At 45.3% G+C, this 20,563-nt stretch overlaps 1 protein-coding gene across 2 annotated transcripts in view; it reads right to left on the bottom strand.

Annotated features, from left to right (window-relative positions):
- Nucleotides 1-20,025, bottom strand: part of PRKRIP1 (PRKR interacting protein 1 (IL11 inducible)) — a 37,386-nt gene extending 17,361 nt beyond the window's left edge. For both annotated transcript variants that reach the window (XR_002342313.1, XM_005661936.3), the window contains exons 1-5: nucleotides 19,844-20,025; nucleotides 19,088-19,166; nucleotides 17,834-17,934; nucleotides 12,726-12,811; nucleotides 11,075-11,142 (exon numbers count right to left, since the gene is read on the bottom strand). Coding sequence is in view for 1 of the 2 variants with exons in the window: in XM_005661936.3 (XP_005661993.1) it covers nucleotides 11,075-11,142; nucleotides 12,726-12,811; nucleotides 17,834-17,934; nucleotides 19,088-19,166; nucleotides 19,844-19,969 (460 nt within the window). In the remaining variant the exon portion in view is untranslated. The remainder of the gene's footprint in view (nucleotides 1-11,074; nucleotides 11,143-12,725; nucleotides 12,812-17,833; nucleotides 17,935-19,087; nucleotides 19,167-19,843) is intronic.

Raw genomic sequence — 20,563 nt, 5'->3', positions numbered from 1 at the left:
CGCATAGAAAGAAAGGTGATCTATTAGGATGATGATATTTGAGTTTTCATTACTTTTATACTACTGTCTACATAATATTTTAAAATCTAGAAATCTGAAATTTTATTCACAGAATATAGGAATACTAGAGAAAAGACCACCGAGTGTAATTGAAACTGATATTGACTTAAAAACCCCAGATGTATGAATAGACCAGGAAAAAAAACCCCTTTGTACTATGGGATTGCAAGGACATGAGAAAATGTTTGTGAATGCAGTGTTCAATGATAAAAGTAGGACAACTATAAAAATATTAAAACAAATAAATGTCATGAAAGTGTTAGTGATTATTTTTAGGAAGAATGATGGATAATTTTTACATCTGACTTTATTTTTTTCTGTACATTCTAAAAATATCTAAAATGATCACATATTACCTTTATCTCCGAAAGACACGAAGGATATGGATTGTTTTCCAGCACAGTATACATGAGACTTTTGGCAGTGAGATAGGTGGTGCAATCCACAACATAAATTGAGTGCCTTCCAAACACCAATACCAGTTGAGATATGAACTTTACTACCTGGGGACAATTTGCCCCTCTTCCCATGAGGGAACACTTGTCTATCGAGACATTTTTTTGTTTGTTTTTAGGGTTGTACCCGTGGCATATGGAAGTTTCCAGGCTAGGGGTCGAATCAGAGCAGGAGCTGCTGGCAGGAGCTGCTGGCCTACACCACAGTCACAGCAACGCCCGATCTGAGCCGCATCTGCTACCTACCCTGCAGCTTGCAGCAACGCTGGATCCTTAACCCATGGAGTGAGGCCAGGGATAGAATCCGAATCCTCCCGGATACTAGTTGGGTTCTTAACCTACTGAGCCACAACTCAAACTCCAGTGTCTGGAGACAATTTTGATTTTCAGTGACTGAGGGAGCCTGAGTGCTGCTGGCCTCAGTGAGTTGAAGCCAGGATGCTGTCTAACATCCTACAAAGAATGGGATCTAGTCCCTCACAACACAGAATTATCTGGTTCAAAGTGTCAACAGTGCTGAGGCTGAGAAACTGATTTTCCCCCCTAGCGTTCAAATGATTACAACAGGTTTAGTGAACATCCATCATCTCAAACACAGTGAAGAAACAGAAGAAAAAAATTTTCCTTTTGCTAAGAACACTCTCAACAATGTTCATTTATAATGTACAGTAGTGCTAATTATTTTATTGTATATAACATTATATTCCCAGTACTCATCTTGTAACCAGAAGTTTCTATCTTTTGACAACCTTCATCTAATTCCCCTTCCTTCCACTGCCCCACCTCTGTACCCACATTAAGTTGATCTCTCTCTCTCTTTTTTTTCTTGGCCATGCCCACCGTATGGGGAAATAACTGGGCCAGGGATCAAACCCGTGCCATAGCAGTGGCCCAAGCCACACAAGTGACAACACCAGGTCTTTTTAACCTGCTGAGCCACCAGAGAATGCTGTGATCTTTCTATGAGTGAAGTAAAACTGACCTACTAATCAACACTATATTAGTTACTGATATACACCAAAGTGATTCAGTAATTCTATACATTCCAAACGACCACATGGTAAGTCTAGTTATCATCCGTCACCCTACAAAGAGAGTACAGTTACTGACCATATTCCCCACACTCTACATTTCATACCTGTGACTCATTTATTTTGTGACTGAAAGTATGGCCCTCTTAATCCCTCACTTATTCCCCCACCCCCAAGAAATTGCCTGTGATGTAGTCAGTAACAAATTACCTTAAGGTCACCCTGAGTCTCTCTGGGAGGTGGGCCTGTGTCAGGATAAGTAACACTAGTGTGAGAATACATCATTTGGGGAGTTCAAGGCTTCGTGATAATCCAAGCTGGCTTGATGCCATCCTGTGGTATCATTCAGACAAGTCTCACACGGCAGGGCATCTTCACAAAACTGCTGGATCAGCACGGACAGTAAGTGGGGATATTTCCTCTCCAACAACAGAATGGAACTCCTATCCAGCTGTCCCTTACCACTTTTTAGAAGAACCAAAAAGCTTGGGGGATTTATTGCTAAATCTGTCAAGAACCCAGCGGCACACGGAGGCCCCCTTGTGGCAGAGCTGAGCATCACCACATTAAGTTTCTATTCAGTTTGACCACCTAGAAAACCTATTTTCTCTTTCACAAAAATGAAAAAGGAAGGAAGGAAACTGAAAGGGCAAGGTAAAGGGCACACAAACCATCATTATGATGTTCTCCCTATAGCATTCTCTATCCTGGTCATTTGGTGTGGAGCATATACAACCCTGTAGTATTACTAATTGCTTTTTCACATGTAGAGGTGCTAACTGCGTAAGAGCAGAGCCCACGTGTTATAACAATGATTTTCAAATCTGTCTGACTGTAGTCCCGAGCCCACAGAGAAACTGAAGGGAAAGTTTGCAGAGCAGTTACTCAGGGTGCGATGCACGCTGCTATTTTCTAGTCCATTTTACCCATGTTTGAAAACAACATCTGTAACCCCCAAGCTGATTTCACAGCCCAGTGGGTTAAGGATCATAACCCTCAGTTGGGAAAAAAAAAAAAGTGCTACTATGATGCAACATGGGTACCACAACAGGGGAAACCCAGCGAGAGAGCACAAGGGCGAGGCCGTTTTAAGCAGGTTGGAGGCTCTGGACAAAATCTATCTGAAATAACAACATCTGTTGTGTGATTTCATATACTCTTTGTCAGGCTTGGGCAAATTAATGTGACTGAAAACTGCATGATCACATGCACCTAATGTCTCAAAGAGGCCAGAAGAGGAGGGTTTAAGAAACCTCAGCTCTGTGGGTTGCAGCCTGTCTCCTTCAATTCTAGAACTGATTACTACAAAGTTATTATGTGATTCCAAGACCCAATATAGGCCCATTAAGTACAAACTCAGAGAAAACTAGTATCAACATCACTTTTTTTTTTTTTTATGTCTATTTAGGGCTACACCCACAGCATATGGAAGTTCCCAGGCTAGGGGTGGGATTGGAGCTACAGCTGCTGACCTACACCTCAGCCATAGCAATGCCAGATCTGAGCCGAGTCTTCGACCTACATCCAGCTCACAGCAATGCCAGATCCTTAACCCACTGAGTGAGGCCAGGGGTCGAAACTGCGTCCCTCATGGATACTAGTCGGGTTGTTTGCACTGAGCCACAACGAGAACTCCAACATCAGTTTCTTGCTCTGAAAGAGTTCTGAGATTTACTGACGAGGGATCGTGTGATATGTATCTTCATTACAGCAATGCGTTTGGCAAAGTCATCACATTGTGGAAGTTTAGATCTACAAAGAGCTTATCGTTTTACAAGCTAAGATTAAAAAAATCTGCTTAAACAGGAGATGCTTGAGGTTAAGGTGAGCCAGCGAGAGCTCAGCCTATAACCTATGTTTACTGTACTTACTCCATGGCCCCAAATAACCTGTTAGTTTCCCATGACGCCTCTGTGGGTAAGATAAAATAAAAGTGAGTCTGGCTGATTCCTAGCTGAAGAATAACCCCACCCGGAGTTTTAGTGAACAGGTTCATGCTGGCCTAGATGGAGCTCTCTAGTGGAAGCTGGAGGGGTCTGGCCCTGGCCTAGTCTGATTTAGCAATTTTACCAATGACAAAAGAAGGTGTATTTTATCAAACCTGCCAGTGACTACACCAGAAAGACATGGTAACATGCTGAATTCCACGATCACAATTCAAAAGGATTTTGGAAACCCGAATCAATACAGCCAACAACACCAAGATGAAATGCAAAAGAGCTAAATGTAAAGTCTTATAATTTGATCCAAAAAACAAACAGCGTGTGGGTTCCAGGAAGACAGAGCGAGCACATTCAACTCCATTTCTCCACTGAACACAGCTGTGGAACCTGGACAGAATGCATGGACTCTGAGGACAAGACCAGATTACAAAGTGCCACTGGAACACAAAGTGCGCTTCCTGTTTTTGCTTTTGTTTTTTCCCCCTCCAGTATCCCCCAGCCTGGGCTCAGGGCCATCTGATACGCAGAAGCGGAGACTGGGCACAGACAAAGTTCCAAGAAACCCAGAGTTTTAGTTCTGGCTGGAGGAGTAAGAAAGCAGACTCTTGATGCTCAGAGGGAGGGAAATTCTCGTGTTTCTCCTCTTCATTCTCTCACGCCCTACCCAGGCAACCCTGCCAGTGTCAGACTGGCAACAGTGACAGCTGTGGCAGCAGGGCTTGCAGGTGCAACAGCTTTGAAGAAGAGGAACCTTTCTCTCTGATCAGAGGCGCTGTGGCTAAGACAGCTGGGCAAACCCTGTAGCTTTTCTTCTCTGTCCTCCCAACACCCAGCCCTGGATGCAGGGGCAGCTGTAGGAAGTACGTGGCAGAGTAGGTAACTAAACTCCAGCTTTCTGGCTAGAAGACTGAAAAGGGGAGCCCCAGGGACCCAGAAACTACAGGGGAGATCAATGGAGAGGGAGGGATGAGAAGAGACCCCACTAAGTTTCTACCGACTCCTGGGCTCACTCTGACATCACCTGCGTGGAGCCGGCACTCAGCCACATGCCACATACCTTGAGAACAGAACCCAAGCACCAAACCCTGACTGGCCACTGGGTGGCATACGCTGGGCACATCTGTCAGAGCACAGCAGCAGCTTTAAAAACCAAACTGAGGAGTTCCCGTCGTGGCGCAGTGGTTAACGAATCCGACTAGGAACCATGAGGTTGCGGGTTCGGTCCCTGCCCTTGCTCAGTGGGTTAACGATCCGGCGTTGCCGTGAGCTGTGGTGTAGGTTGCAGACGCGGCTCAGATCCCGAGTTGCTGTGGCTCTGGCGTAGGCCGGTGGCTACAGCTCCGATTCAACCCCTAGCCTGGGAACCTCCATATGCCGCGGGAGCGGCCCAAGAAATAGCAACAACAACAACAACAACAAAAGACAAAAAGACAAAAAAAAAAAAAAAACCAAACTGACACTGGAACCACACTCTACAGAAGCCTGGTCAGAACCTGTGGTCTGAACACAACCAGGTAGACTGTCTGTTAAAACAAGTATCAGCAAGACCAGAGCTACACAATAGCTATATAATATGTTATTATAGAATATGCTATATCATAGAATGATGTATCATAGAATATGTCATATCACAGGGTATGTTATATTATAGGATATGTTATGTTACATAACACATCCAGAATACATAAGAAGTATTTGGCATATGAAAAATCAGGAAAATCTCAACTCGCATGGGGAAAGAAATCAACAAATGCCAATGTTGAGATGACCAAAATTACTGGGATGCTGGAATTACCCATACTTTAAATCAGATTTTTAAATACTTTTCCAGGAAGAGTGAACACTTTTGAAACAAAGAGAAAGGTAGAAAACTGCAAAGAAATAGAAGGTATAAAGAAGAATCAAGGAGTTCCCGTCGTGGCTCAGTGGCTAACGAATCCGACCAGGAACCATGAGGTTGAGGGTTCGGTTCCTGCACTTGCTCAGTGGGTTAAGGATCCGGCGTTGCCGTGAGCTGTGGTGAAGGCTGCAGATGCAGCTTGGATCTAACCTGCTGTGGCTGTGGTGTAGGCTGGCAGCAACAGCTCCCATTAGACCCCTAGCCTGGGAACCTCCCTATGCTGCAGGAGCGGCCCTAGAAAAAGGCAAAAAGACAAAAAAAAAAAAAAAGAAAAGAAAGAAAGAATCAAATGGAAATTGAAAAAAAAAATCTTTTTTTTTTTTTTTTTTTTTTGTCTTTTTGTCTTTTGTCTTTTCGTTGTTGTTGTTGTTGTTGTTGCTATTTCTTGGGCCGCTCCCGCGGCATATGGAGGTTCCCAGGCTAGGGGTTGAATCGGAGCTGTAGCCACCGGCCTATGCCAGAGCCACAGCAATGCGGGATCCGAGCCGCATCTGCAACCTACACCACAGCTCACGGCAATGCCGGATCGTTAACCCACTGAGCAAGGGCAGGGACCGAACCCGCAACCTCATGGTTCCTAGACGGATTCGTTAACCACTGCACCACGACGGGAACTCGTGAAAAAAAATCTTTTGAAAAACATAATTCACTGGATAAAATTAATAGCAGAATGGAGAGGACATGGGAAAGAGACAGCTTGGATAATGTAAATGATCCAATATGAGTAACAGAGACCAAAAAAGACTGAAAAGGGAGTTCCCTGGTGATCTAGTGGTCAGGACACAGTGCTTCCTTTCACTGCTGTGGCTGGGGTTCAATCCTTGGTCTGGGTTGGATGGAAATGCTATAAAATTTGGTTGTGATGACTATTGTACAACTATAAATGTAATAAAATTCACTGAGTAATTAAAAAAAAAACCTGCCAACCCAGAATTCTTTACCTAGTGAGAATGCCCTTCAAGAATGAAGGTGAAATAAAAATGGCTTCATATGAAGAAAAGCTAAGATAATTCATAGCCAGCAGAGCTGTTCTAACAGAATGACTAAAAGAAGTTCTTTAGACATAAGGGAAATGACACCAAACTCAAGTTTGGAACATCAGAAACAAAAGTAACAGCAACGGTAACTATCTGGTTACTATTCAAGTTTATTCTCCTCTTGAGACCTCTGAAATATATTTGATGACTGAAAACAAAAATAATAACATTATGAAAACAGAACTACCATATAATCCAGCAATTCAGCTTTTGAGTATTTACCTGAAAACACTATACGAAAAGATACATGCATTCCAATATTCACAGCAGCATTATTTACAACAGCCAAGCTATGGAAGCAACCTAAGTGTCCACTGACAGATGGATAAAGATGGGTACACACACACACACAGTGGAATATTCCTCAGCCATTAAAAAAAGAGAAGTCTTGACATTTGAGAAACATGGATGAACTCAGAGGGCATTACGCCAAGTGAAGTAAGTCAGAGAAAGGCAAATACTGAATGTTTTCACTTATTTGTGAAATCTAAAAAAACCCCCAACAAACAAACAAAACAAAACAGACTTACCGACACAGAGGACAGACTAGTGGTTACCAGAGGCAAGGAGGGTTGGGGAATGACCAAAATAGGTAAAAGGATTAAGAGGAACAAACTAGCAGTTACATAGTAAATGGGTCACAGGGATGTAATGTGCAGCATAGGGAACACAGCAGAAACTATTATAACGTATGGTGCATCATCAATGGAAATGTTCCATCGCTATGTGGTACACCCAAACATGAATACTGTGAGTCAACTCTACTGCAATTTTTTAAAAAAGTAACATTGTAAGTCAACTATACTCCAATAAAACTTATTTTAAAAGAAGAAAGATAAATAAGAAGTGATATTATCTGATGTTTTTTTTTCTTTTTTTTTTTCCCCCTTCTTTTTTATGGCCACACCTGTAGCATATGGAAGTTCTTGGGTAGGGGTTGAACTGGAGCTGCAGCTGCTGGCCTACACCACAGCCATGGCCACGCCAGATCCAAGCCACATGTGCAACCTACACTGCAGCTTGCAGCAATGCTGGATCTTTAACCCACTGAGCAAGATCAGGATTGAATCCACATCTTCACAGACACTATGTCTGTGAGCCACAACTTAGCCTGCTGAGCCACAACGGGAACTCCCTGATGGGGTTTTCAATGTATGGATATGTAAGACAAATTAAGACAACACCACAAAGAGTAAAGGAATCTATGGGATGAAAAGTTTCTGTATTCCACTTAAAGTGGTGAAATACTGATTCGAGTAGAATGTGGAGGTAGTATATATAGTAATCTCTAGAGGAACAACTAAAAAGCTACAAAATGGAAACAGTTAAAAACACAAGTTCTCTGGTGGTGCAGTGGGTTCATAACTGGCATTGTCACTACAGTGGCTTGGGTTTCTGCTGTGACTCGGGTTCAAGCCCTGGCCTGGGAACTTCCACATGCCACAGGCCAAAAAACCCCAAGCATAATAAATAATAGTATTCAGCCATAAAAAAAGAACAAAACAATGCCATTTGCAGCAACATGGATGGAACTAGATGCTCATACTAGGTGAAGTAAGTCAGAAAGACAAACACCATATGGTATCATTTACATCTGGAATCTAATATATGGCACAAACGAACCTTTCCACCGAAAAGAAATTCATTGACTTGGAGAACCGACTTGTGGTTGCCGAGGGGGAGGGAGTGGGATGGTGTGGGAGTCTGGGGTTAGCAGATGCAAACTACTGCATTTGGAGTGGATAAGCAATGAGATCCTGCTGTATAGCACAGGGAACTATATCTAGTCACTTATGACAGAACATGATGGAGGATAATGTGAGAAAAACAATGTATAAACGTGTGTGACCGGGCCACTTTGCTGTACAATAGAAACTGACAGAACACTGTAAACCAACTGCTACAGGAAAAATAAAAATCATTAAAAAAGACAAAGGTTTGGAAAAAAGGAAAAAGAATGGTAAAAATGTTCAAATAATCCAAAAGAAGACAGGAAAGGAGAATGAGAAATAAAAAATAGAGAAAACAAGAAAAAACAAAATGGTTTCACTAAAATCCAAACCTATCAAAAAATATAGAGGGTCAGAATGGATAAAAAATGTGCCAGGGGAGTTCCTGTCGTGGCACAGCCGAAACAAATCCGACCAGGAACCACGAGGTTGCAGGTTCAATCCCTGGCCTCACTCAGTGGGTTAAGGATCAGGCGTTGCTATGAGCTGTGGTGCAGGTCGCAGACTCAGCTCAGATCCTGCATTGCTGTGGCTGTGGCGTAGGCTGGCAGCTGTAGCTCCAATTTGACCCCTAGCCTAGGAACCTCCATATGCCTCGGGTTTAGCCTTTAAAAAAATAAAAAAGGGGGGGGGGCAGGGATTCCTGTCGTGGCTCAGTGGCAACCAACCTGACTAGGATCCATGAGGGGGCAGGTTCAATCCCTGGCCTTGCTCAGTGGGTTAAGGATCCTTTGTTGCTGTGAGCTGTGGTGTAGGTCCCAGACATGGCTCAGATCCCGAGTTGCCGTGGTTGTGGCATAGACACAGCTTCAATTTGACCCCTGGCCTGGGAACTTCCGTGTGTCGCACGTGCAGCCTTAAAAAAAAGACCCAAACATCTGCCGTCTCTAGGAAACATATTTCATATACATGTAGGTTAAAATTTAAAGGGATGATAGCACTTTCAGAATGGCAAAGAAACAGGACCTCTTAAAATCTGCTCCTCCATAAAAGTAGCAGTGTTGTCAAGAACACTGACAACAAGCGTCAAAATCACCTTTTTCAGAACTCTGGCAACGTTCCCTAGATTGTTTGATTAAAATGGTTGAATGCTGCTAAGAGCAATCTGTGTGGTATTCTACCTTGCCCTATGTCCTACCCCCTCTCTGCCCAGATCCAAGGGAGCCTCCCAAATCAACAGCTTCATTAATACAGCAGCTGTGAAAACAAGCAGCCTAGCAGTAACCTGTGTAAGGAGGTCCTCAGAAGTCCCATACCCAGAGCACTGTCCCTATCTGACCTGTCTGGCAGCTCCCTGGAAACTCACTCTGAAGGCTTGTTTTTATTCAAACTGACTGAGTGAGAACAGCCTTTTCCCCAAGCCATTTGTCAAAAACAATCAGGGGCAACTATTTAACACCATAGCTGCCTGAGGCACTGATAACAGTTGAAGCAAACAAGAAACTGACCAAAAGTTTAAGAGGAAAAGCTGGTAATCTAGAAAGCCACATGCATGTGCAGGGCTGTGAACGTGTCTAAGAAAGATAAGTGATGGCCCTAATCTCACCTCTGGCTGACCTTCAGGCTCTGCTCAAAAAGGAAGTGAAGGCTATGGCAAAGCTGTCAACTGCCCACCAGAATGCTGAAGCCATGCTCCACCACACACAGAAATCCCACTGGCGAAGATCAGGAGACTTACAGGTTCCAGGCATTTCAAGAAATCTCTAATCTTCAGATGACTACTAAGCTAACCAAGCAGAGTCTTCAGTGGCCACACACAAAAATATAGGTTTTACAAAATTAGTTCAGGAAAGTCACTCAACACATAAGTATCAACAAAGACAATAAGCAGCAAAAACAACAAACCACAGAGAAGGTGGGTAAAATTACCCAGGCCTTTCTATTTCCCAGTGCCATGGAATCCAAGCCATAGTATCTCCCACAACAGAACTCAAGACTGGCATCTGTGCCCAATCCTCCTGCCCTTGGATCAAATACTTCCACATTCCTGCGTGTATGGGATGGGGGAAGGGCAGGGAAATCGATGCAGTGGTTTACTTGAGAGACGAGGTCCTAGACACTACAAAATAATTTCTTCTAGGAAATGGTAGGGAAGAGGCTAAAACTACACCATACATTAAGTGTCACACAGTAGGAAACTGGTCCTGGAAGGGGCCAATCATATTTCAGTATGTCAGTACCAGCCTGACTTTCATCTTTTTATTTTTTTGCTTTTTAGGGCCACGCCTGTGGCATATGGAGGTTTCCAGGCTAGGGGTTGAATGAGAGCTACAGCTGCCGGCCTACACCACAGCCACAGCCACACCAGATCTAAGCCATGTCTGGGACCCACACCACACCTCATGGCATGGCAACACCAGATCCTTAACCCACTGAGGCCAGGGATCGAACCCAAAACCTCATGGTTCCTAGTTGGATTCGTTTCTGCTGTTTGTCACGATGGGAACTTCCCAAAAGCATTCTTAACAGACTTGCCAAGTGACTCAATAAGAGCCAAAGGGACACAAAAACACTTTTGCTAGGGACACCCTCTGTCTTTTCTACTGAGTAAGACTGAGCCAGGGTGCAGCCTGGAGCACTATACATACCTCACAACCCCAAGGAGGAAATGAGCTTGCCTGAGGACAAGGAGCCAGGGCAGAGAAAGAGACAGTGAAGGTCAACAATACTGGAGCTCTTTCACCAGCCATGCCGGAAAGGAGCCCTGCCTTGGACTAAACGTGAGCCAGTATCTTTTCTGCTTAAACCAGTATGGCTTCCTGACACCTGTAATTAAACGAGTCAGAACTAACAGAAACAAGCCCTCATTTCTTCAGTGGCCAGCCAACCAGCTCCAAGTGCTAAATCTCACTCCTGACAGGTCAACCACTGTGCTCAACACTGAGAAAGGTCACAAAGGAAAAGTGGGTACCACTCACCTTCTTTTTGTTTCTTCTGTTCAAGTTTCATCTTCTTTGCCAATAATTTCTTCTCTTTTAACTTCTGGCTACAAACATAAAATGCATTAATTCCTTAACCACCTTATTTTATATTTTAGAAAACAACCATCTACATAAAGAATCTTTAGAGATTTAATAATTATGCAAACACTACAATAAAGTAAAATACTTCCTCATAACTCCAACATCATCAATGTTATTAGGCTGCTTCCTTCATGAATCAAGATCAAATCCTCAGGAGTTCTGAAGTGATAAAAGCAATCCAGAAATACTGGAGATACTCTGTCATTCAAAGATATTTAGGGACTATTTTCAGAATCCTGCTCAGCTCTGTAACAGTTGAGGGAACACTTATTAACACACACACACACACACACACACACACACACACACGCGCGCGCGCAGCCTGTATACTCACGTAGTCACTTAGGGAGGTTACGGACCCTACTTTAAGGGAGAAACTAAGAAGTTTGCTCACATCACCTTGTTAAACCTGATGTTAAAATACAGACATGAGGAGTTCCCGTCGTGTCTCAGCAGGTTAAGAATCTGACTAGTATCCATGGGGATTCGGGTTTGATCCCTGGCCTCACTCAGTGAGTTAAGGATCCGGTGTTGCTGTGAGCTGCAGTGTAGGCTGAAGATGTAGCTCAGACCCTGTGTTGCTGTGGCTGTGACACAGGATGGCAGCTGAACCTCCGATTTGACCCCTAGCCTAGGAACCTCCATATTCTGTGGGTCTGGCCCTAAAAAGCAAAAATAAAAAAAATACAGACACGATGGAAATCCAAGCAATCACTAAAGTGCTAACCTTCAAGCTCTGGAGAGTCTATGGCAAGCTGGGGTAGAGGCAGAGGCAGGAAGTGACTTGATCTCTCCCAGGTACTGGAAGAAAAGCCATTCCTCTACTAGGGTGCTCCACTGTGGGTGGTGACACCCAGACCTCTACAGGCTGTATAGCTGACCTTTTTTGTGTGTGTGTGTTTGCCATTTCTTGGGCCGCTCCTGCGGCATATGGAGGTTCCCAGGCTAGGGGTTGAATCGGAGCTGTAGTCACCAGTCTACGCCAGAGCCACAGCAACGTGGGATCCGAGCCGCGTCTGCAACCTACACCACAGCTCACGGCAACATCGGATTGTTAACCCACTGAGCAAGGGCAGGGATCGAACCCGCAACCTCATGGTTCCTAGTTGGATTCAATAACCACTGCGCAACGACAGGAACTCCTTTTTTTTTTCCTTTTTTAATGATTTTTATTTTTTTTCCATCTTAGTTGGCCTACAGTGCTCTGTCAGTTTTCCACTGAACAGCAAAGTGACCCTTCCACATGTACACACACATTCCTTCTCCCACACCATCCTCTATCATGCTCCATCACCAGTGACTAGATACAGGCTGAGCTTTTTGTCAGGCTGCAACTGCAGCATGCACAAGTTAAGTTCCCAGGGCCAGGGATCAAATCTCTGCCACAGCAATAGCTGAGCCACTTCTGTGACAATGCCAGGTCCTTAACCCTCCAGGCCACTGCAAGCAGAACTTCTGAATACAAGAAGGACTCATTCACAAAGTATCTGCTTTTACATTTCCCGCACGAAGTCTCATTAGTTATGGGGTGCCACAGAGCCCTCACCGCTTTTTCCGGCGCTTTGCAGTCTGCTCCTCTGCAGCAATCTTATTCCTTTCCAGTCTTTTCTGAAACTCTGCATCCAGTTTTTGCTGTAAAAAAAAAAAAAAAAAAAAAAACACATCATGTAAGACACATCCTGGGGAGTTCCCTGGTGGTGCAGTGGGTTAAGGATCCAGCACTGTCAATGCTGTGGCACAGGTTCCACCCCTGGCCTGGGAACTTCTGCATGCCACGGGTGTGGCAAAAAAAAAAAAAAAAAAAAAAGACACGCTCTGCCCTGAGTATGAAAACTGTAAAAGTCATATCACTGGGAGTGCTAAGGGCACATTCAGGTCTCCAGAGCCACTTCTGGAAGCTGCCCTACAAATGGGGCAGGAAATCAATATACGGATCTCTTATGGCGACGTTTCTCGGTTCATTAAGATACCATGCGTGCCCAAGTAAACAGAAGAGCAAGCATGAGGGCACACGCTGTGGACTCCTCCAAGGCAGAGGCAGCACCACGGGCTCCGTTTAGCCAGGGTCGTGGGCAGTGGGATACTGTGACTCGTTAATAATAAGAAATACACATTTGGTCTTCATCTTGTCTCTGGCACATAACTCTTCAAACTTTTTTTTTTTCCTTTTTTGCCCCCACAGTATATGGAAGTTCCCAGCCTGGGACTGAATCTGAGCCGGTGCGGCAACCTATGCCACAGCTGTAGGAGCACTAGATCCCTAACCCACTGTGCCACGGCAGGATCTCCTCTTAAAACTCTCATGAACTTCCCATACAAGAGCCAAAGGGGGATCTTTTATTATATTTAGTTTTGTTTCCAGTTCCTGAAATAAAGATGAAATGGGTAGCTCTTGCTGTTGATAAGTAGCCCCTTTCAACCACAGGAGTTTATGAGCGACTCTGGGAAAGCCCTGAAGGAACAGGGCTGGTTGCCAGGGGACCTTTTAGCCCCACCCCCTTGAGCTCCAGGGAGAAGAGAGGGGTTGGAGGTTGAACTAATCATCAACAGCCAATGATTTAATCATGTCCACAGATCGATGCTTCCAAAATCCCCGAAAGGACGGGTGTGAAATGTTTCCTGGTTGGTGAAGACGTGGAGGTGATGGGAGAAGGAATGGAAGCTCTGCATCTTCTCTCAGCTGGCTGTTCCTGAGTTCTATCCTTACAGTACACTGGAAAGCTAGCAGGTAAGGTGTTTTCCTGAGTTCTGTGAGTCCCTCTAAGCCAATTAATTGAGCCCAAGGAGGGGGTCGGGAAAGCCTCTGATTTATGGCCAGTGCATCAGAAGCACAGGTGACAACAAGGATGTGCTGTTTGGCCTTTGAAGTTGGGGGTGGGGGGCGGGGGGCATACTTGTAGGACTAAGACCTTAACTTTTGGGATCTGATGCTACCTCCACATTGTGTCAGAATTGACACTCACCTGGTACTACAAAACTGCTTGGTGTGGGGAAAATCCCCATACACTCAGTGGCCACACGTGTCAGAAGTGCCGTAAAGTACGGAGCGTGAGGAGACACGGATGAATGTGATTTTCTTTAGGGCGAGAGGTCCATCCGGCAGAATGGCCAGAGGGCTGAAACCATTGACCTCTCAAGTCCTAACTAGCTAGGTTATCAAATGACTGATTCTACAGCAGCATAACGCACTGCCATTAAACACACACACACACACACACACACACACACACACACACACGTATATGTATCTACATACGTATACGTATAAATGCATATCGATTCCTTGTATTATTTCTTTCTAGCAGCTCCCTGTTTCTAAGCCTCAGTTTCATCACCTATAAAATGAGGGAGGGAGTTCCTATCATGGCTCAGTGGGTTAAGAATGTGACTAGTATCCATGAGGGTGTGGGTTTGGTCCCTGGCCTTGCTCAGTGGGTTAAGGATCCCGCATTACCACAAGCTGCGGCCTATGTCGCAGGCACGGCTCGGATCCCGCATTGCTGTGGCTGTGGTGCAGGCTGGCAGCTGCAGCTCTGATTCGACCCCTAGCCTGGGAACTTCCATGTACCGTGGGTGCAGCCCTACCAAAAAAAAAAAAAAAAAGTGGGAAATAATTCCTTTTTCCCTGAGCCTTTAGGAAGAATAATGAAGTGCAATAACCTATAGGAAAGCAGTTGCAAACTACAAAGACATGGACTGATTTAAAAAGTGTCATCTTTACTTCTTCTAATTAGAGCCATTATGGTCAATGGGGCAAAAAAGGAACTAGTAGAGGAGGAAGCGGGGCTTCAACATCTCCACTGGTCTGCACTGCCAGGGCCCTATGGATCTGCTTAGATGGACACCGGAATTCTCTGTGAGAGCACAATTATGAAATAAAAAGAAGGGTCTCCTTCTAGGAAGGAAATAAGCTTTCGAGTTTAACTAGAAAGCAAACAACTTCAAGTTACAAGCTCTTGGTTTGTTTAGAAGTTGAGCCATAAATGCCTGAAGCAGCTGCATTTCCAAAGTGACCTAGACAGAGCCCGGCCGGCTGCTGACCCTGACAAGGGCTGAAGCAGGGGTCAGACCTGCTCTGTCATTGGTGACACCCTCTCAGTGGCTGTGGAAGATGAGGATTCTCTTGCATCTTTTTTCTTCTAACCTGAGAGCCTGTCTTTCACCACGTGAAATAAAAAAACCTTTGTGTCTGTGTGGATTCAAGGTTTGTGAAACATTTTTCTCTATTTCCTCTGGGTCGTTAATCAATATATAAAAACCTCAGACTGATGGAATTTGAGATAACTACCTACTGTATTTCTCCCCTCTAAAGCAGTTTAAAAATAAAAAAGTGCTTCTGTTAGATTCTATATAGAGTTCTGTTTATTCCTGACAGTGACAAATCCATCAGTGATCTGGTATGACTGTGTGACAAGCCACCTGCAACTTGTCCCTGGAATTGAGAAGTAGCTGGAGAAGAACCATCAATACCTGGGGGCTGAGCAAGGGCTGCAGAACAAGCAAACACCAGGTGAAACCACCATGGCAATGATCCCATTCTGTCCGAAAATCATAAAAGCTATTTTTCAAACTCAATTTTGGCCATTCCAATAGATTATTATTATTACCACCATTGGTCTTTTTAGGGCCACACCCATGGCATATGGAAGTTCCCAGGCCAGGGGTCAAATCGGAGCTGCAGCTGCCGGCCTACACCACAGCCACTGCAATGCCAGATCCTTAAACCACTGAGCAAGCCAGAAACCCTGAGCAAGGGATCAAACCCAATCCTCATGGATACTAGCTGGGCTTGTTACCACTGAGCCACGACAGGAACTCCCCATTCCAATAATTTTTTTTTTAGGGCCAAACCGGAGGCATATGGAGGTTCCCAGGCTAGGGATTGAATCAGAGCTACAGCTGCCTGCCTGCGCCACAACCACAGCAACGCAGGATCTGAGCTGTGTCTGCGACCTACACCACAGCTCACGGCAACACCGGGTCCTTAACCCACTGAGGGAGGCCAGGGATCGAACCTGCAACCTCATGGTTCCTAGTCGGATTCGTCAACAACTGAGCCATGACAGGAACTCCTTTTTTTTTTTTCCAATAAGTTTTTAAAGGACTACACGTCACCACTGTAATAAAAAACTTAAAATATCTTTGAACAAATGTGGTGACACATATATAAAATCTCCAAAAATGATCACTGAGAGATACAGTAAGATTTAAACAAATGCAAAAAGACAAGTTTCTAGAGGAGCTGACTAAATGTTACAACATCCATTCTCATTCAAGTTACGGATTCAACTTAATTCTAGCAGCAAAATATATATATATAAAAAACAAGGTTTTTGGTGTGGAAAAAACAACACCAAAACTTAGTTCAAAAAAGAAAACAGGTGAAATGCCCAAAAGAGTATTTCTTTTTTTTCTTAAATAGACTTGTATTGCTATACACTTCCTTCTTAAAACTGCTCTTACTGCATCACATAGATTTTATATATTTTTTTATACTGACTTCTATTTTTTCCATTATAGCTGGTTACAGTGATCTGTCAATTTTCTACTGCACAGCAAGGTGACCTAGTCACACATACACATATACTTTTTTTTTTTTTTTTGTCTTTTTGCTATTTTTTTGGGCCGCTCCCACGGCATATGGAGGTTCCCAGGCTAGGGGTCGAATCGGAGCTGTAGCCGCCAGCCTACGCCAGAGCCACAGCCACACGGGATCCGAGGAGCGTCTGTAACCTACACCACAGCTCATGGCAACGCCGGATCGTTAACCCACTGAGCGAGGGCAGGGACCGAACCCGCAACCTCATGGTTCCTAGTCGGATTCGTTAACCACTGCGCCACGACGGGAACTCCCAAAAGAGTATTTCTTAAGAACAACAGGGGAGAGGTGTCTGGCCCTCCCCATCAAGCAACAGAATGCTTAACAGTTCTTCCTGTACAATTTCCAAATAATTCTCAATTCTTCATCATCATTTGACAGGAGGAAAACTCCAGTCTCAAAGCTAGAAACTCAGAGGTAAAAACACTTGAGAAACACACCACTACTTGCACCAAGCCCACAGCTAAACTGGACTTACAGGCATTCAGCGGAAGAGAGAAAGCTATAGAGAAATAATAACTTACAGGTGTGACATCCTGCCTTCTACTCCACAGCAAATGGCCTCAAGGGAGCATCCTGCTGTGCTGGGTCTGACTTGGAAGCAACCTGGAGTCTACCCAATGTCTGCATCTCATGCTGACTTTAGAAAACAGCCCGGAGTTCCCGTCGTGGCGCAGTGGTTAACGAATCCGACTAGGAACCATGAGGTCGCGGGTTCGGTCCCTGCCCTTGCTCAGTGGGTTAACGATCTGGCGTTGCCGTGAGCTGTGGTGTAGGTTGCAGACGCGGCTCGGATCCTGCGTTGCTGTGGCTCTGGCATAGGCCGGAGGCTACAGCTCTGATTCGACCCCTAGCCTGGGAACCTCCATATACCGCGGGAGCGGCCCAAAGAAATAGCAAAAAGACAAAAAAAAAAAAAAAAAAAAAAAAAAAAAAAAAAAAAGAAAACAGCCGTCATGCACGCTACAACCAGACGCATCTCCTTTTCATCAAGGGCTTTTTTCTGAAAGGTGTACATGTACACTGCCCAAACTCAAGCCTCCTGGCTCACTGACCTTCTCAGCCATGGCATCCATGTAGTCCTGCCGCTGGTACTCTCTCCGGCGCAGATGCCTGTACACATGGAACTCTCCGCTGCCGGCCCCAGCACTTGAACCTAAAGCCAGGACAGTCCAGAGCTCTCGATGAGATCCAGTTACCAACACAAACTACCCTTCATCAAAAGGAACCAAAGACAGGCAGTAGAAGTGACGGACGGGACCATGCCTGCTCATCTCCCCACTGTACCCCAGAACCTAGCACAGCATCTGGCATGTTGTAGCGATCATGAAATACTTGTTGCATTAATGTTGACTGTGAAGTCACTAAAAATTCCACTCTAACACAGCATAAGAGGACAAGTAGGATTTCCATTGTGGCTCAGTGGTAATGAACCCAACTAGTATCCATGAGGATTTGGCTTTGATCCTCAGCCTCACTCAGTGGGTTAATGGATCTGGCATTGCTGTGAGCTGTAGTGTAGGCTGGCAGCTGCAGCTCCAATTCGACCCCTAGCCTGGGAACGTCCACATGCCTTGGGTAAGGCCCTCAAAAAAAAGAAAAGAAAAAAAAAAGTAGGTTAGCTTATCAAATAATATGTGTAGAACAATCATATTTTTGTAAGACATTTTTTCTTAAGCCTGAGTGGTTTTTGACTATAAAGACATTTGCAAGGAAAAATCAAAATGTTACAAATAGACCATTAGAATTACAGGTGGTTCTAATTTTTCTCCATCTGTTACTTATTCTTTACAGTTGTTAATTTACTACTCAACAACATAAAACTATTTCAATTTTGAAAAAAGAGTATTATTATTAAAACAGTGCAGGAGTTCCTGCCGTGGTGCTGGGGAAACGAATCCGACTAGGAACCATGAAGTTGTGGGTTCGATCCCTGGCCTCGCTCAGTGGGTTAAGGATCTGGCATTGCCGTGAGCTGTGGTGTAGGTTGCAGACATGGCTCGGATCCCGAGGTGCTGTGGCTCTGGTGTAGGCTGGCAGCTGCAGCTCTGATTAGACCCCTAGCCTAGGAACCTGCATATGTGGCGGGTGCAGCCCTGAAAAGACAAAAACAAAAAACACAAAGCAGAAAAACAACAATGCAGAAAAAAATACTCTAATGCCAAGCCATAGCAACAATACCCCTTCACTGTAAGAGCGAAATACTGGATCAGTGAACTTTTTTCCTCCCTATGAGAGAGGTAATCAACAAATACTAGCTGCAAAGTTTTTATATCTACACTTTAAAGACCACATCCGAAAGACATTACCCATTACATCTCGGACAAATTCCGGGGGAGGTCGAGGTGCCCATTCACTCACTTTTTCTGGAATTGGAACTGCTTTGTCCTGCAACACACAGAAAGCATTTATATGTACAAAGTCACAGCTTTTACAAAGAACTGGACTAATGAAGTACAGTTGTTTTGCTCCTTGGACCCAAAGCCGAGTGTCTCTTCTTCCCTCTGCCTTTTCTTCTCCCCATACACTATGGATTCTATCACAACCCACAACTTTCCAGGGCAGACCTCAGAAATGTAAGACATCATTTAGGGCTGGAAACCTCCGACTTTAAAAACTATTATTCGAAGAGAGTCAACCCTTCTTAGTCAAAGGTGGAAGAGACCTTCGCATCCAACATTTTCATGACTGAGGGGAATGACTTGCCCCAGTTGTCTCGGCTAATGCCTCTCTAACAGCTGGTGCTATTTAGGAGAAAAATATCCTTGGGCTAACCCACGGATTCTCTCTCTCCAACTTAAGGCTTCTTTTCACACGGTTAAACTGGAAAGAGCCTTAAAGCACGGGAAGCCACCCCATAAGCCTTCACCCAGGCTGGGCTCTAATGTAAAGGCAGGAGAGAGCTCACTATCTTTGGGGCAGCCTACTTCTTCCTCAGGTCTGACTCTAGATTTCGGGTTCTGAGTTCTAGAGTTCAGAGGGGGGGAAAGTGGACCCGCAGGCGTCCGGAGATGCCGGAACCGAAGGAGGTGGGACTCGGGGGGGCCGTCAGCCCTCTGTCTCACCGGGTTCTTCATGAGCCGTTCCAGCTTGAGCTTCTGCTCCTCCGCCGCATTCTTGGGGATGACGAGCGTCTGCGGCTCTTTCTTGGGCCTGGGCGGTCGCACCGAGGAGGCAGCTGAACTCGCCATGACTACTCTCCAGCCTCCCTGTGGAGGGGCGGAAGCGGCGGCGCGCGTATGACGACAGAGCCGCGCGCCTGCAACGCACGCGCAGTCTCCTCGCTGGGCGGGGCTGGGGCGGAGTTGCCGGCCGGAAGCGGGCTGCTGAATATTCATGAACCCAAGGCCGAGAGGGGTTATATTGATTAAACCTGCTAGATTTCATTTCCTGTTTCTGAGCAAATGAGGGCAGCGAATGCTCTTGCCCCTGGGGGAGAGGTGGCCCTGCGTGCCCGAGGGTCCGGCCCTAGCAGACCTTTCCAGTCGTGGCGCGCACTGTGGCTCCGCCGCCGCTCAGCTAATGGCTTTGAGCATCCTCCACTCCCACCCCCACCCCCGCCCCCGCCCCCAGGGCCTTTGTCTGGACCGCTCCTCCTCCCATTTCTGACAGTCTTAAGACAGCGCGAACAAGTCACTGTGAGTTCCCTGAGGACTGGCACTGCTTCTCTTTTCTCACCTCGAATTACTCTGCACCTGGCTCCCTGCAACTATACCTCGGTCGAGTGAACGGGCTTTCTTATGATAAGGAGGGTAGCTGCCCCTCACATCTGGGAGCTGGCCTGG

The sequence above is a fragment of the Sus scrofa genome, chromosome 3, assembly GCF_000003025.6.
Source record: "Sus scrofa isolate TJ Tabasco breed Duroc chromosome 3, Sscrofa11.1, whole genome shotgun sequence".
NCBI classification, from domain to species: Eukaryota; Metazoa; Chordata; class Mammalia; order Artiodactyla; family Suidae; genus Sus; species Sus scrofa.
Note: the sequence above shows the minus strand (reverse complement) of the source record. Positions and strands in the feature narration are given on the sequence as shown.